The sequence below is a fragment of the Nerophis lumbriciformis genome, linkage group LG17 (genome assembly GCF_033978685.3).
Source record: "Nerophis lumbriciformis linkage group LG17, RoL_Nlum_v2.1, whole genome shotgun sequence".
Lineage (NCBI taxonomy): Eukaryota > Metazoa > Chordata > Actinopteri > Syngnathiformes > Syngnathidae > Nerophis > Nerophis lumbriciformis.
Window position 1 is genome coordinate 522,501 of NC_084564.2, and position 17,503 is coordinate 540,003.

At 37.7% G+C, this 17,503-nt stretch overlaps 1 protein-coding gene across 1 annotated transcript in view; it reads left to right on the forward strand.

The window, feature by feature from the left end:
- Positions 1-17,503, forward strand: part of tenm4 (teneurin transmembrane protein 4) — a 218,553-nt gene that overhangs the window by 65,830 nt on the left and 135,220 nt on the right. The window contains exons 5-8 of the mRNA XM_061972168.1: positions 986-1,235; positions 10,026-10,100; positions 10,260-10,358; positions 15,159-15,394. Of these exons, the coding sequence (XP_061828152.1) occupies positions 986-1,235; positions 10,026-10,100; positions 10,260-10,358; positions 15,159-15,394 (660 nt within the window). The remainder of the gene's footprint in view (positions 1-985; positions 1,236-10,025; positions 10,101-10,259; positions 10,359-15,158; positions 15,395-17,503) is intronic.

Below are 17,503 nucleotides of genomic sequence, written 5' to 3' on the forward strand. Positions count from 1 at the left end.
CTGATACACGTGCTAACACATATGCTAACACACATGCTAACACATATGCTAACACACATGCTAACACACATGCTAACACACATGCTAACACACATTCTAACACATTCTAACACACATGCTAACACACATGCGAGCATACTTGCTAACACACATGCGAACATACTTGCTGAAAGCACTTGCTAACACAGTTGCTAACACACATGCTACCACTCATGCTAACACAAATGCTAACACACATGCTAAAACACATACTAAGACACAGGCTAACACATATGCTAACACACATGCTACCTTGCATGCTACCACACATGCTAAGACACATGCTAACACGCATGCTAACACACATGCTAACACACATGCAAACACACATGCTAAGACACAGGCTAACACACATGCTAACACGCATGCTACCACACATGCTAAAACACAGGCTAACACACATGCTAACACACATGCAAACACACATGCAAACACACATGCTAACACACATTTTAACACACATGCTAACATACATGCTAACACACATTTTAACACACATTTTAACACAAACTTTAACACACATGCTAACACACATGCTATCGTACAGGCTAAAACACATGCTAACACACATGCTAACGTACAGGCTAACACACATGCTAACACACATGCTAACACACATTCAGCCCCAAATGATGGAAGATGAGTCATGAGTTGTCATATCTTCGGTCGGTCATCTGAAGCAGAAATATCGACATCGGTTCACGTATCAGCATCTTATTATCACGTCAGGTTGGATGCTTTTATTTTTGCATTTCCTGTTGTGTTCCCTGCGTGACCTTCTCAAGCTTTCGTCTTTTTCCCACCTCGGGCTTTTGGAGTTTTTCCTTGCCCAGACATGGGTCCAGATGTTGTCATTGAGGCTTATACAGATCAATTGTGACTGATTGATTGATTGATTGATTGATGAGAAAAAACAAACATTAAATATGAATTGTTCCCGTTTCAGACGTCTTCCACAACCACCCCCGGCTGAGGACGCCCCCCCTGTCCCACTCCCACTCCCACTCTCCCAACCAGCAGCACCACGCCTCCTCCATCAACTCCCTCAACCCAGGGAACTACACGCCCAGGAGCAACCCAAGCCCCGCCCCCACCGACGGCTCCGCCCCGCCCGAGGGTCCGGCCTGCGCCCAGGACTCGGCGGGCGGCGCCCCCGACACCTGGCTGCTCAACAGCAACATCCCGCTGGAGACCAGGTGAGCCCTCGGGGGCGGAGCTTCTCATGCTAATTATCAGAGTGGGAGGAGCCGGGACGCCGAGAGAAAAGTGCTGCTTTCTTGTTGCCGTGGCAACCCGGCAGAGTCAAAACAGACACCAATCTTTGTCGTCATCGTCATGGTAACGCATACACCTCGTTAGCAAGAACCTGGCCGTGATTGGCACTCCTACCATTCTTACTTCACCACGACACGCTAATATTGCATACTTTAGAGTAGTCAGTGTACACCTGGTCTCGGTCTGAGGGCACTCACTCGGGAGAGACGCGGTTCAACGAGGGGACGATGTCGTCCAACTTGTGCTGTAATTGTGTGTTTACTGGTCTCATGTTGTCACAGTATATCAGTGAACCGCAGCTCCTACAATGCCAGCAGCACTCATGCATCCCTGGACACTACCAGCACCATTGTTCTCAGTAGGCAAGACACTTTCATCTTGCTGATCACTTGAATTGACAATTTTCCCCTCAATAATTTACCTCAACAAGCCGCAGCCCCCGCATGGCTGGCAGCACTCATGCAGCCCCGGACCACAACACTGACATCACCATATTTTAATGTAGGCAAGACACAATTACCTTGGTAATCACTTGTATTGCCAATTTTTTACTCAATATTTTACCTCAACAAGCCGCAGCTCCCGACGCGCTGGCAGCACTCATGCAGCCCCGTACCATAACACTGCCATCACCATATCTGACAGTAGGCAAGACACAATTACCTTGGTAATCACTTGTATTGCCAATTTTTTACTCAATAATTTACCTCAACAAGCCGCAGCCCATGCATGGCTGGCAGCACTCATGCAGCCCCGGACCACAACACTGACATCACCATATTTTACTGTAGGCAAGACCCAATTACCTTGGTAATCACTTGTATTGCCAATTTTTTACTCAATATTTTACCTCAACAAGCCGCAGCTCCCGACGCGCTGGCAGCACTCATGCAGCCCCGTACCATAACCCTGCCATCACCATATCTGACAGTAGGCAAGACACAATTACCTTGGTAATCACTTGTATTGCCAATTTTTTACTCAATAATTTACCTCAACAAGCCGCAGCCCATGCATGGCTGGCAGCACTCATGCAGCCCCGGACCACAACACTGACATCACCATATCTTACTGTAAGCAAGACACTTTAATCTCGGTAATTACTTGTATTGCCAATTTTTTACTCAATATTTTACCTCAACAAGCCGCAGCTCCCGACGCGCTGGCAGCACTCATGCAGTCCCGTACCATAACACTGCCATCACCGTATCTGACAGTAGGCAAGACACAATTACCTTGGTAATCACTTGTATTGCCAATTTTTTACTCAATAATTTACCTCAATAAACCACAGCTTCCGCCGCACTGGCAGCACTCATGCAGCCCCGGACATTGACCAGTACCGTTTTTCACAGAAGGCAAGACACTTTAATCTTGGTAATTACTTGTATTGCCAATTTTATACTCAATAATTTACCTCAACAAACCACAGCTCCCGCGTCGCTGGCAGCACTCATGCAGCCCCGGGCCACAGCGCTGCCGTCACCATATCTTACTGTAGGCAAGACACAATTACCTTGGTAATCACTTGTATTGCCAGACTCACACATTACGTTCCCTCAACGAACCGCAGCTCCCACAGGACTGGTAGCACTCATGCATCCCCGGACCATGACAGTTCCAGCACCTTGCCTGGCTGTCGGCAAAACACAGCTGTCTTGTGTTCCCAGATGTTTACAAAATAATTCCCCTCAGGTAACCATAACTCCCCTATCACTGTCAGCACTCATGCATCCCTGGGCCATAACACAACCGGCACCCTATCTGACAGGAAGCAAAACACACATTTTTTGGTTATTACTTTTCTCTATTCAATAATTTACCTCAACAAACCACAGCTCCCCCAGCCCTGTCAGCACTCATACTTGTGCCCTACCATGTAAAACCAATTGTCGATCATATTGTCTGTGCAGAGTAAACATGTGCTGCTATCCAAGCTGTACACTGACTACTCTAAGGTGTTTCTGATGGTAAAAGGTGGAGATGGACAGCAAATAGGTGTGCCTTTAATGAACGAATAGGCATCTTTAGTCAGGTGTTGCCACGGTGACAGACAATTAGCAGCAGAGAGAGATCAGGTGTGCAGCATAATAATAATAATAAAAGATCAGGTGTGCAGTTTGAGGTAAGGACTTGGAGGACGTATGAAAGGTGGAATGTGTGCTTAGCTAACGAGCTGAAGGTCAAGTCTTCACTCTGACCTTAGTCCCGCCTCCTTCACACAGTCTGACCATTAGTCCTTAGTCCCGCCTCCTTCCCACAGTCTGACCATTAGTCCTTGGTCCCGCCTCCTTCACACAGTCTGACCATTAGTCCTTAGTCCCGCCTCCTTCACACAGTCTGACCATTAGTCCTTAGTCCCGCCTCCTTCACACAGTCTGACCATTAGTCCTTAGTCCCGCCTCCTTCACACAGTCTGACCATTAGTCCTTAGTCCCGCCTCCTTCACACAGTCTGACCATTAGTCCTTAGTCCCGCCTCCTTCCCACAGTCTGACCATTAGTCCTTGGTCCCGCCTCCTTCACACAGTCTGACCATTAGTCCTTAGTCCCACCTCCTTCACACAGTCTGACCATTAGTCCTTAGTCCCACCTCCTTCACACAGTCTGACCATTAGTCCTTAGTCCCGCCTCCTTCACACAGTCTGACCATTAGTCCTTAGTCCCGCCTCCTTCACACAGTCTGACCATTAGTCCTTAGTCCCGCCTCCTTCACACAGTCTGACCATTAGTCCTTAGTCCCGCCTCCTTCACACAGTCTGACCATTAGTCCTTAGTCCCGCCTCCTTCACACAGTCTGACCATTAGTCCTTAGTCCCGCCTCCTTCACACAGTCTGACCATTAGTCCTTAGTCCCGCCTCCTTCACACAGTCTGACCATTAGTCCTTAGTCCCGCCTCCTTCACACAGTCTGACCATTAGTCCTTAGTCCCGCCTCCTTCACACAGTCTGACCATTAGTCCTTAGTCCCGCCTCCTTCCCAGAGTTTGACCATTAGTCCTTAGTCCCGCCTCCTTCACACAATCTGACCATTAGTCCTTAGTCCCGCCTCCTTCACACAGTCTGACCATTAGTCCTTAGTCCCGCCTCCTTCCCAGAGTTTGACCATTAGTCCTTAGTCCCGCCTCCTTCACACAATCTGACCAGTAGTCCTTAGTCCCGCCTCCTTCACACAGTCTGACCATTAGTCCTTAGTCCCGCCTCCTTCACACAGTCTGACCATTAGTCCTTAGTCCCGCCTCCTTCACACAGTCTGACCATTAGTCCTTAATCCCGCCTCCTTCACACAGTCTGACCATTAGTCCTTAGTCCCGCCTCCTTCACACAATCTGACCATTAGTCCTTAGTCCCGCCTCCTTCACACAGTCTGACCATTAGTCCTTAGTCCCGCCTCCTTCACACAATCTGACCATTAGTCCTTAGTCCCGCCTCCTTCACACAGTCTGACCATTAGTCCTTAGTCCCGCCTCCTTCACACAGTCTGACCATTAGTCCTTAGTCCCGCCTCCTTCACACAGTCTGACCATTAGTCCTTAGTCCCGCCTCCTTCACACAGTCTGACCATTAGTCCTTAGTCCCGCCTCCTTCACACAATCTGACCATTAGTCCTTAGTCCCGCCTCCTTCACACAGTTTGACCATTAGTCCTTAGTCCCGCCTCCTTCACACAGTCTGACCATTAGTCCTTAGTCCCGCCTCCTTCACACAGTCTGACCATTAGTCCTTAGTCCCGCCTCCTTCACACAATCTGACCATTAGTCCTTAGTCCCGCCTCCTTCACACAGTCTGACCATTAGTCCTTAGTCCCGCCTCCTTCACACAGTCTGACCATTAGTCCTCCTGCAGAGTGTTTACTTGTGCTTGATATCATTTGCGATACAAGCATTCCCGCAGACTGTTTTCTTGTGTGTGATATCATATGCAATCCAAGCGGACTTGCAGAGAGTGTACTTGTGTGTGATATCATGTGCGATACAGGCAGTCCTGCAGGATGTTTACTTGTGTGTGTGATAGCATGTGCGAAACAAGCAGTCCTGTAGAGTGTTGACTTGCGTGTGATATCATTTGCGATACAAGCAGTTTTGCAGAGTGTTTACTTGTGTGTGATATCATGTGCGATGCAAGCATTCCTGCAGTGTTCACTTGTGTGCGATATCATTTGTGATACAAGTAGTCCTGCAGAGTGTGTACTTGTGTGTGATATCATGTGCGATACAAGTGGCCCTGCAGAGTGTTTACTTGTGTGTGTGATATCATGTGCGATACAGGCAGTCCTGCAGAATGTTTACTTGTGTGTGTGATAGCATGTGCGATACAAGCAGTCCTGTAGAGTGTTGACTTGCGTGTGATATCATTTGCGATACAAGCAGTTTTGCAGAGTGTTTACTTGTGTGTGATATCATGTGCGATGCAAGCATTCCTGCAGCGTTCACTTGTGTGCGATATCATTTGCGATACAAGTGGCCCTGCAGAGTGTTTACTTGTGTGTGTGATATCATGTGCGATACAAGCAGTTTTGCAGAGTGTTAACTTGTGTGTGATATCATGTGCGATGCAAGCATTCCTGCAGCGTTCACTTGTGTGCGATATCATTTGTGACACAAGTAGTCCTGCAGAGTGTGTACTTGTGTGTGATATCATGTGCGATACAAGTGGCCCTGCAGAGTGTTTACTTGTGTGTGTGATATCATGTGCGATACAAGCAGTCCTGCAGCTGGACAGACAGTTAACATCTAAATGTCCTCCAATAAATGCGCAATTTCTTCTATTTTACTAAAGTCATTTCCAAAAGGTAAACATGCTAGGCTATAGGCTACTAGGAGCTAGCAGCTACACAACAGCTAAGCACACAATAGCACACAAGCTAGACATAGGTAATAATCATGGAACAATAAAAAGTCAATATAAACAAATAATGATAGTTACTTATTACTTACACATACAAAGTCTTCAAGGCAGAAGTGCAAGTATCTAGTAACAAATGTGTCCGCATAGTCAACTCAACCTGAAGAATTATTGTGACCACTAGTTCTCTCCAAAAAACAACAACAATGACCACTCCCCTTCAACTTAAAGACATCATAAGTCCATTCCAGACAATTAATAATAAATAAGTTCATGTTTTTAATAACAACCATTATTTTCACTTGATCAACCCTTTTATAACATTCACTACTAAATGATACAAGTTACCTTCCTTCCTGCTTATATGATATCAGATAGTATCGGTATCAGCCAATATCACTATGGTATCAGCAGTAAAAAAAGATACATCTAAACATGACATACATAGGACCATGTATGCCTCATGTTGTACTTGTCTCCTGTTTCCATATTCCCTTCCACGCTATTGTTCCTCTTTCCTTTCTTTGTGTATGTACAACTTTGTAATGTTCTTCAAGCTGGTAGAATATATCTTTGAATCAACAAGTCATTGTCCAACATGTACATGGACCACCTGGGACATGTCTCGTCGATAAAATAAGTCAAGGCAACCTTGAAGGGGAACTTTTTGGAATTGTGTCCATCTTTCACATGTTGTTTTTGCATTCTAAATTGTAAATAAAGGTTAGCAAAAGTCAGCTAACAACGAAGTCAATCAAAGTCGTTCTATTATGCCAAAAAGCCTCCATCAAGGTTTTGTATACACTGTAAGTATATATGTAGTACCTATTAACATTCATAATAACATGTAATATTTACATATTTTATATACACACTGTAAGTGTATATGGAGTATCTAGTAACGTTCATAATAATATGTACTACTTACATATTTTACATACACGCTGTTAATATGTATGTAGTATCTACTAATGTTCATAATAACATGTAATATTTACATATTTTATATACACGCTGTAAGTATATATGTAGTATCTAGTAACGTTCATAAAAACATGTAATATTTATGTATTTTATATACATGCTGTAGATTCCAGAAAACAGAGTGAGATGTTCTACGTCTTGTGCGAAAATATAGTATATATAGTATATATGCAATGTAGTAACATTCATAATAATGTAATATTTACATTTTTATATACATACTGTAAGTATATACGTAGTATCTAGTAACTTTCATAACAACAAGTCAAATCTACATATGTTATATACCTGGTATCTAGTAACATTAAACATGTGATATTTACTTATTTTATATACACACTGTAAGTATATATGTAGTATCTAGTAAAATTCATAATAACATGTAATATTTACATATTTTATACACATGATATAAGTGTATATGTAGTAGCTAGTAACATTCATAATATCATGTAATATTTACATATTTTATGTACACACTGTAAGTATATATGTAATGTAGTAACATTCATAATAACGTGTAATATTTACATATTTTATATACACGCTGTAAGTATATATGTAGTATCTAGTAACGTTCATAAAAACATGTGATATTTATGTATTTTATATACATGCTGTAGAGTCCAGAAAACACAGAGTGAGATGTTCTACGTCTTGTGCGAAAATATAGTATATATAGTATATATGCAATGTAGTAACATTCATAATAATGTAATATTTACATTTTTATATACATACTGTAAGTATATACGTAGTATCTAGTAACTTTCATAATAACAAGTCAAATCTACATATGTTATATAACTGGTATCTAGTAACATTAAACATGTGATATTTACTTATTTTATATACACACTGTAAGTATATATGTAGTATCTAGTAAAATTCATAATAACATGTAATATTTACATATTTTATACACATGATATAAGTGTATATGTAGTAGCTAGTAACATTCATAATATCACGTAATATTTACATATTTTATGTACACACTGTAAGTATATATGTAATGTAGTAACATTCATAATAACATGTAATATTTACATATTTTATATACACACTGTAAGTATATATGTAGTATCTAGTAACGTTCATAAAAACATGTAATATTTATGTATTTTATATACATGCTGTAGATTCCAGAAAACAGAGTGAGATGTTCTACGTCTTGTGCGAAAATATAGTATATATAGTATATATGCAATGTAGTAACATTCATAATAATGTAATATTTACATTTTTATATACATACTGTAAGTATATACGTAGTATCTAGTAACTTTCATAACAACAAGTCAAATCTACATATGTTATATACCTGGTATCTAGTAACATTAAACATGTAATATTTACATATTTTATATACACACTGTAAGTATATATTTAGTATCTAGTAACATTCATGATAACATGTAATATTTACATATTTTATACACATGATATAAGTATATGTAGTAGCTAGTAACATTCATAATATCATGTAATATTTACATATTTTATGTACACACTGTAAGTATACATGTAATGTAGTAACATTCATAATAACATGTAATATTTACATATTTTATATACACGCTGTAAGTATATATGTAGTATCTAGTAACGTTCATAAAAACATGTAATATTTATGTATTTTATATACATGCTGTAGATTCCAGAAAACAGAGTGAGATGTTCTACCTCTTGTGCGAAAATATAGTATATATGCAATGTAGTAACATTCATAATAATGTAATATTTACATTTTATATACATACTGTAAGTATATACGTAGTATCTAGTAACCTTCATAACAACAAGTCAAATCTACATATGCTATATACCTGGTATCTAGTAACATTAAACATGTACTATTTACATATTTTATATAAGTATATATTTAGTATCTAGTAACATTCATGATAACATGTATTATTTTCATATTTTATACACATGATATAAGTGTATATGTAGTAGCTAGTAACATTCATAATATCATGTAATATTTACATATTTTATGTACACACTGTAAGTATATTTGTAATGTAGTAACATTCATAATAACATGTAATATTTATACATTTTCATCATTTTAAGTATTAATTTCACATACTCATCACAACGTTCACTTTCCCTTCAACAACAACATCAAGACTACTAATCATGGCAGACTTGATGAGAGACAACAAAAACTACTTTGGGACAAATGGTGATCCAGAAACTTCTATTTTTGAGCCTGAACATAAGGAGGATGACTTCCAAGTTTTAGAAGTGAAACACTAAGCATCATGTAGCAGTATTGCTAAGTGCTAAACACGATATACACATATAATAAAACAATCACTGACTGTACAATGTCTGCTCTCACTGGGATGAAGATCAGATGGGATGTTTATATATTCCCCTTTACATCATTATATGTCTCACAAAGGTTAAAAAATAGCATCTTTTTATGTCTTTCTGGCCATCTCTGGGTCTAAGTTGAATGTCAAAGTTGACCAACTTGTGTGTTTATGTCCACAACCTTCTACTATCCAGGTGAGAGACATGATTTATCATCTAGAATTAACTGTCACCAACTCAGAGGCCATGCAGCAGCTCAACATGTCAATACAGCAGCATAAGCTAAAAGTAGTTCCTCTGTGTTAGCACTTATAACAACAATAATACTAATACTTAGTAATGTGCAGGTCACCACATGTAAACAGAGAATGGTCGGTGCTTTTTTGGATGTTTGTAGAGAACTTTATGGACGCAATAGTGTACTCAAAATAGCTGCATTGTTAGCCACCTCTTACTAGCCGTATTTTACGACTTAGAATGCATAAAAAGAAAAAGAAAAATGCAGTTCCCCTTTAAGGTTTCTGTTGTGTAAAGTGATGAATTGTTTTCCTACAAGGAGCCAGAATACTCTCATGTTTATTGGAGAGGAGCAAGATGCTTGCAGAGAAGGGCAGGGCTCGTACACAACCAGGTAGGAGAGTAGTCCTACCTCTGCAGCAGTAGTAGTAGTAGTAGTAGTAGTAGTAGTAGTACTACTAGTAGTAGTAGTAAATAAGGTGTGTGTGTCTTTCCTTGTGACGCCTGCACGCCCATCTCACCACCGGCTTCACGCCCATGTCTCCATGTGTAGAAACATAGCACAGCAGGCATTCCTCGAGACTTTGCAGGACAACCTCATTGAGATGGACACTCTGGCGTCCGCTCGCCGCCAGGCCGCCTACGACGACGGGTAGGTGTTTGATTGTGATGCCTGCGCTATGTTTCCTCCATCGCACGCTGCGCTTTGTCCGCCATCGTGTGTTTCAATGTTCTCTTCATGAATGGAAATGGAAAAAACACAGGATATGACTGGTTTGTTTGAATTTTCTTTAAAAAATGCAGAAAAGAAGAAAAAAAAAACAAGGCGTTCTTCTTTTTTGATGTTGAAAAGCGAAAACTCACTGGAATTTTGCACGTGAATCGCTGATGCGCGTAAGTGGAAGTGCAATGTTTGAATGTCTAGGTCAGGGGTCGGCAACCCGCGGCTCTTTAGCGCCACCCTAGTGGCTCCCTGGAGCTTTTTCAGAAATGTATGAAAAATGGAAAAAGATGAGGGGAAAACAATCTATTTTTTGTTTTAATATGGTTTCTGTAGGAGGACAAACATGACACAAACCTCCCTAATTGTTATAAAGCACACTGTTTATATTGAACATGCTTCACTGATTCCAGTATTTGGCGAACGCCGTTTTGTCCTACTAATTTTGGCGGTCCTTGAACTCACCAGTTTGTTTACATGTATAACTTTCTAGGACGTGTTTTATGCCCATACTTGCCAACCCTCCCGAATTTTCCAGGAGACTCCCGAAATTCAGCGCCTCTCCCGAAAACCTCCCGGGACAAATATTCTCCCGAAAATCTCCCGATTTTCAGCCGGAGCTAGAGGCCACGCCCCCTCTAGCTCCATGCGGACCTGAATGAGGACAGCCTTTTTTCACGACGGGAGGACAGGGTGACAAGAACTAAATCATCCAGACTAGAGACAAATTGTATTATTATGTTTATCTTACCTAAAAATAAATAGATATTTATTCATTTAAAAAAAACAAAAAAACAAAATACATTTTTACTATATTTTGCTAAAAACATCAAAATTAATTGTATTTTTATTTTTATTTTTTCTGACTCCTTATTACATCCAGCCATAGAATTATACATTAAAATAAACATATTTGAAATAATTAATTTTAAATTATCATAATAATTAATTTAAAATGACCCTATTTAATTATTAAAATAATTGCTTGTTTATCAACAACTTTAGCATTTTATTCATTACATTTTGAAGCTCTCAGAAGCCAAGTTATGTTATATTCCTTAATATTTATTTATGCAAGTTTGAAGTATCAATTATCCAAACACAGTTTTGTTTGCATATTTTCAGGATGTAGATATATATATATATATATATATATATAAAAATATATGTGTATATACATATATATATATGTATATATATATATATATATATATATATATATATATATATATATATATATGTGTGTGTATATACATATATATATATATATATATATATATATATATATATATATAAATATATGTGTATATACATATATATATATATATATATATATATATATATATATATAAATATATGTGTATATATATATATATATATATATATATATATATATATATATATATATATATATATATATATATATATATATATATATATATATATATATGTATGAAATACTTGACTTGGTGAATTCTAGCTGTCAATATACTCCTCCCCTCTTAACCACGCCCCTCCCCACCCCCGACCACGCCCCCACCCCCCCACCTCCCGAAATCGGAGGTCTCAAAGTTGGCAAGTATGTTTATGCCACTTCTTTTTCTGTCTCATTTTGTCCACCAAACTTTTAAGGTTGTGCATAAAAGGTGAGTTTTGTTGAAGTTATTGACTTGTTGGAGTGCTAATCAGACATATTTGGCCACTGCAAGCTAATCGATGCTAACATGCTATTTAGGCTAGCTATATGTACATATTGCATCATAATGCCTCATTTGTAGCTATATTTGAGCTCATTTAGTTTCCTTTAAGTCCTCTTAATTCAATTTATATCTCATGACACACTATCTGTATGTAATATGGCTTTTAATTTTTTGCGGCTCCAGACAGATTTGTTTTTGTATTTTTGGTCCAATATGGCTCTTTCAACATTTTGGGTTGCCGACCCCTGCCCTAGGGTGAGATGAGTGTGTCGATGGTGGAACTGTTCCAATTAGTGATGTCCGATAATATCGGACTGCCGATATTATCGGCCGATAAATGCGTTAAAATGTAATTTCGAAAATTATTATTATTATTATTTTTTAATTTTATTATCGGTATCGTTTTTTTTTCTTTTTTTTTTTTTTTCTTTTTTTCTTTTTTTTCATTAAATCAAGATAAAAAACACAAGATACACTTACAATTAGTGCACCAACCCAAAAAACCTCCCTCCCCATTTACACTCATTCACACAAAAGGGTTGTTTTTTTCTGTTATTAATATTGTGGTAGGTTCCTACATTATATACAGAGGTGGGTAGAGTAGCCAGAAATTGTACTCAAGTAAGAGTACTGTTACTTTAGAGATGTATTACTCAAGTAAAAGTAAGGAGTAGTCACCCAAATATTTACTTGAGTAAAAGTAAAAAGTATGTTGTGAAAAAACTACTCAAGTACTGAGTAACTGATGAGTAACATACACACACACATATCATATATATATATATATATATATATATATATATATATATATATATATATATATATATATATATACACACACACACACATATATATATATATATACACATATACATATATATGTGTATGTATATATATATATATATATATATATATATATAAACACACACATATATATATATATATATATACATACATTGATATATACAGTATATAATTTATATGTATTTATTTTGCCGTTTGTGTTTACATGTTAAAGGTGTTTTAATGAATATACATGCATGTTTAACACATATAGATTCCTTTCTTTCATGAAGACAAGAATATAAGTTGGTGTATTACCTGATTCTGATGACTTGCATTGATTGTAATCAGACAGTAGTGATGATAATGTCCACGTTTTCAAATGGAGGAGAAAAAAAGTTCCTCCTTCCTGTCTAATACCACATGAAAGTGGTTGGTTTTTGGCATCTTATTTGTCCAGCTTCCATATTCGTTTTTATACACTTTACAAGAAATACATTGGCGGCAAACTCCGTAGCTTGCTAGCTTGTTTGCGCTGGCTTTCGGAGACTATTATTTTGAAAGCGCAGGCGCGATGGAGCGGCACTTTTATTGTGAAGACAGGAACTGTGCAGTCAGTCTTTAGGCTTTTGACGGAATGTACGGTTGAAATAAAAAAGGGTCTTTTTTCCTTCACACTTTTGATTGATTGATTGGAACTTTTATTATTAGATTGCACAGTACAGTACATATTCCGTACAATTGACCACTAAATGGTAACACCCGAATACGTTTTTCAACTTGTTTAAGTCAGGTCATGTGACCCCTGGCTCTGTTTGATTGGTCCAACGTCACCAGTGACTGCATCTGATTGGTGGAACGAAGTGAAACGTCACCAGTGACTGTATTTGTTGAAACGCAGGCACTATGAAGGTCTGTCTGACAGACCAAAACAAACAAAGCGTGCATTAACAGATGGATAAAAATTAGTAGCGAGTAGCGAGCTGAATGTAGATAAAAGTAGCGGAGTAAAAGTAGCGTTTCTTCTCTATAAATATACTCAAGTAAAAGTAAAAGTATGTTGCATTAAAACTACTCTTAGAAGTACAATTTATCCCAAAAGTTACTCAAGTAGATGTAACGGAGTAAATGTAGCACGTTACTACCCACCTCTGATTATATATCAATATATATCAATACAGTCTGCAAGGGATACAGTCCGTAAGCACACATGATTGTGCGTGCTGCTGCTCCACTAATAGTACTAACCTTTAACACTTCATTTGACTCATTTTCATTCATTACTAGTTTCCATTTAACTGTTTTTATAATGTTTTACTTTCTTTTTTATTCAAGAAAATGTTTTTAATTTATTTATCTTATTTTACTTTATGATTTTTTTTTTCAAAAAGGACCTTATCTTCACCATACCTGGTTGTCCAAATTAGGCATAATAATGTGTTAATTCCATGACTGTATATATCGATTGATATCGGTATCGGTTGATATCGGTATCGGTAATTAAAGAATTGGACATTATCGAAATATCGGATATCGGCAAAAAGCCATTATTGGACATCCCTAGTTCCAATCGGATGATAAATGTGGGATATGGAGAGGTTTTTAGAGGGACATTCCTGGTAATTTTGGGTAATCAGGGAATTCTTCCAAATCAGGAAAGATGCTGGTTTGAATGTCCAGGGTGAGATCAGTGTGTGGATGTTGGAACGCTTCAAACGGATGAAAAATGTGGGATATATATATATATATATGTGGGTATTCATATTGCCCATTCATTTTAAATTGAGGGAAATTCCTGGTAATTTCGGGTTTCCAAACCAGGAAACATGCTGGCTTGAATGTCCAGGGTGAGTGGCTGTTGGACCACTTCAAATGTTTTCATTTTCAATGGGGAGACATTCCTGGTAATTACAGGTAATCAGGGGAATTGTGGTCCTTTTTTTTGGTTTCTGGGATCTTCATTTTTCTTTTATGAAGTATAAAATGAAAATCAAACAATTTTTATACATTTTGTTTTTGCTTTTCAACACCACAAAAAGAAAAACATTTTTATATATATATATATATATATATATATATATATATATATATATATATATATATATATATATATATATATCAAAAGTTGAATAACTCCTAGAAATGTGATGAAATGATTATTGATGGGTCCAGCTCTTGTGGCAGCAGCGTTGCCATGGCGACGGTGCAGAGTGTTGCCGTGACACTGAATGATGTGGCCTCTCCGCAGGCACTTCCTGTTCAAGCCGGGCGGGACCTCCCCGATGTACTGCACCACGTCGCCCGGGTACCCGCTGACCTCCAGCACGGTGTACTCGCCGCCGCCGCGACCTTTGCCCCGCGGCGCCTTCTCCCGGCCCGCCTTCAGCCTGAAGAAGCCCTCCAAGCACTGCAACTGGAAATGTGCCGCCCTCGCCGCCATCCTCGTCTCCGTCACGCTGCTCTGCCTGCTGGCCTACTTCATCGGTGAGTGACACGCCCACCCTCAGGCTCCGCCCACGCCCTCGCACCTTTTCATCAACTTTTCATCACCTGTTAGCACTTAGTGAGTAGATGGAGTGAATTGCAGGAAAGTGCTAACCTAGCAAGATGTTACAATATACAGATAGCATGTAGCTCACATAGCTATGCTAGTGCTGCTAACTTAGCATGATGTTAAAATGTAAAGTTAGCATGTAGCTCACATAGCTGTGCAAGTGTTGCTAGCCTAGTATGATGCTAAAATGTAATGTTAGCATGTAGCTCACATCGCTATGCAAGTGTTGCTAGCCTAGTATGATGCTAAAATTTAATGTTAGCATGTAGCTCACATTAATATGCTAGTGCTTTTAACGTAGCATGATTTTAAAGTGAAATGTTAGCATGTAGCTCACATTGCTATGCAAGTGTTGCTAGCCTAGTATGATGTTAAAATGTAAAGTTAGCATGTAGCTCACGTAGCTATGCTAGTGTTGCTAGCCTAGTGTGATGTTAAAATGTAATTTTAGCATGTAGCTCACATAGCCATGCTAGTGCTTTTAACCTAGCATGATTTTAACCCGAACAGGACAAGCGGTAGAAAATGGATGGATGGATGGATGTTAGCATGTAGCTCACATAGCTATGCTAGTGTTGCTGACCTAGCATGATGTTAAAACATACAGTTGGCATTTAGCTCACATAGCTACAGTATGTTATTGTGGCTAACTTAGCATGATGTTATAATTATCATGTTTCAGTGAGGACATGTTTCATAATTATTATGTTTCAGTGAGGACATGTTTAATAATTATTATGTTTCAGTGAGGACATGTTTCATAATTATTATGTTTCAGTGAGGACATGTTTCATAAGTATTATGTTTCATAATTATTATGTTTCAGTGAGGACATGTTTAATAATTATTATGTTTCAGTGAGGACATGTTTAATAATTATTATGTTTCAGTGAGGACATGTTTAATAATTATTATGTTTAATAATTATTATGTTTCAGTGAGGACATGTTTAATAATTATTATGTTTCAGTGAGGACATGTTTAATAATTATTATGTTTCAGTGAGGACATGTTTCATAATGATTATGTTTCAGTGAGGACATGTTTCATAATTATTATGTTTCAGTGAGGACATGTTTCATAATTATTATGTTTCATAACTATTATGTTTCAGTGAGGACATGTTTCATAATTATTATGTTTCAGTGAGGACATGTTTAATAATTATTATGTTTCATAATGATTATGTTTCAGTGAGGACATGTTTCATAATTATTATGTTTCAGTGAGGACATGTTTCATAATTATTATGTTTCAGTGAGGACATGTTTCATAATTATTATGTTTCATAATTATTATGTTTCAGTGAGGACATGTTTAATAATTATTATGTTTCAGTGAGGACATGTTTCATAATTATTATGTTTCAGTGAGGACATATTTAATAATTATTGTGTTTCAGTGAGGACATGTTTCATAATTATTATGTTTCAGTGAGGACACATTGAATAATTATTATGTTTCAGTGAGGACATGTTTCATAATTATTATGTTTCAGTGAGGACATGTTTAATAATTATTATGTTTCATAATTATTATGTTTCAGTGAGGACATGTTTAATAATTATTATGTTTCAGTGAGGACATGTTTAATAATTATTATGTTTCAGTGAGGACATGTTTCATAATGATTATGTTTCAGTGAGGACATGTTTCATAATTATTATGTTTCAGTGAGGACATGTTTCATAATTATTATGTTTCATAACTATTATGTTTCAGTGAGGACATGTTTCATAATTATTATGTTTCAGTGAGGACATGTTTAATAATTATTATGTTTCATAATGATTATGTTTCAGTGAGGACATGTTTCATAATTATTATGTTTCAGTGAGAACATGTTTCATAATTATTATGTTTCATAACTATTATGTTTCAGTGAGGACATGTTTAAATAGTGTCAAAGCACTTTGAGTTCCTTAAAAAGATAGAGAAGTGCTATACAAGTATAACCCATTTACCATTTACTTAGTTGGTTACTTGTTGAGTGAGTGAGTTACGTTGTTATTGAATGAGTGAGTGAGTGAGTTACTTGG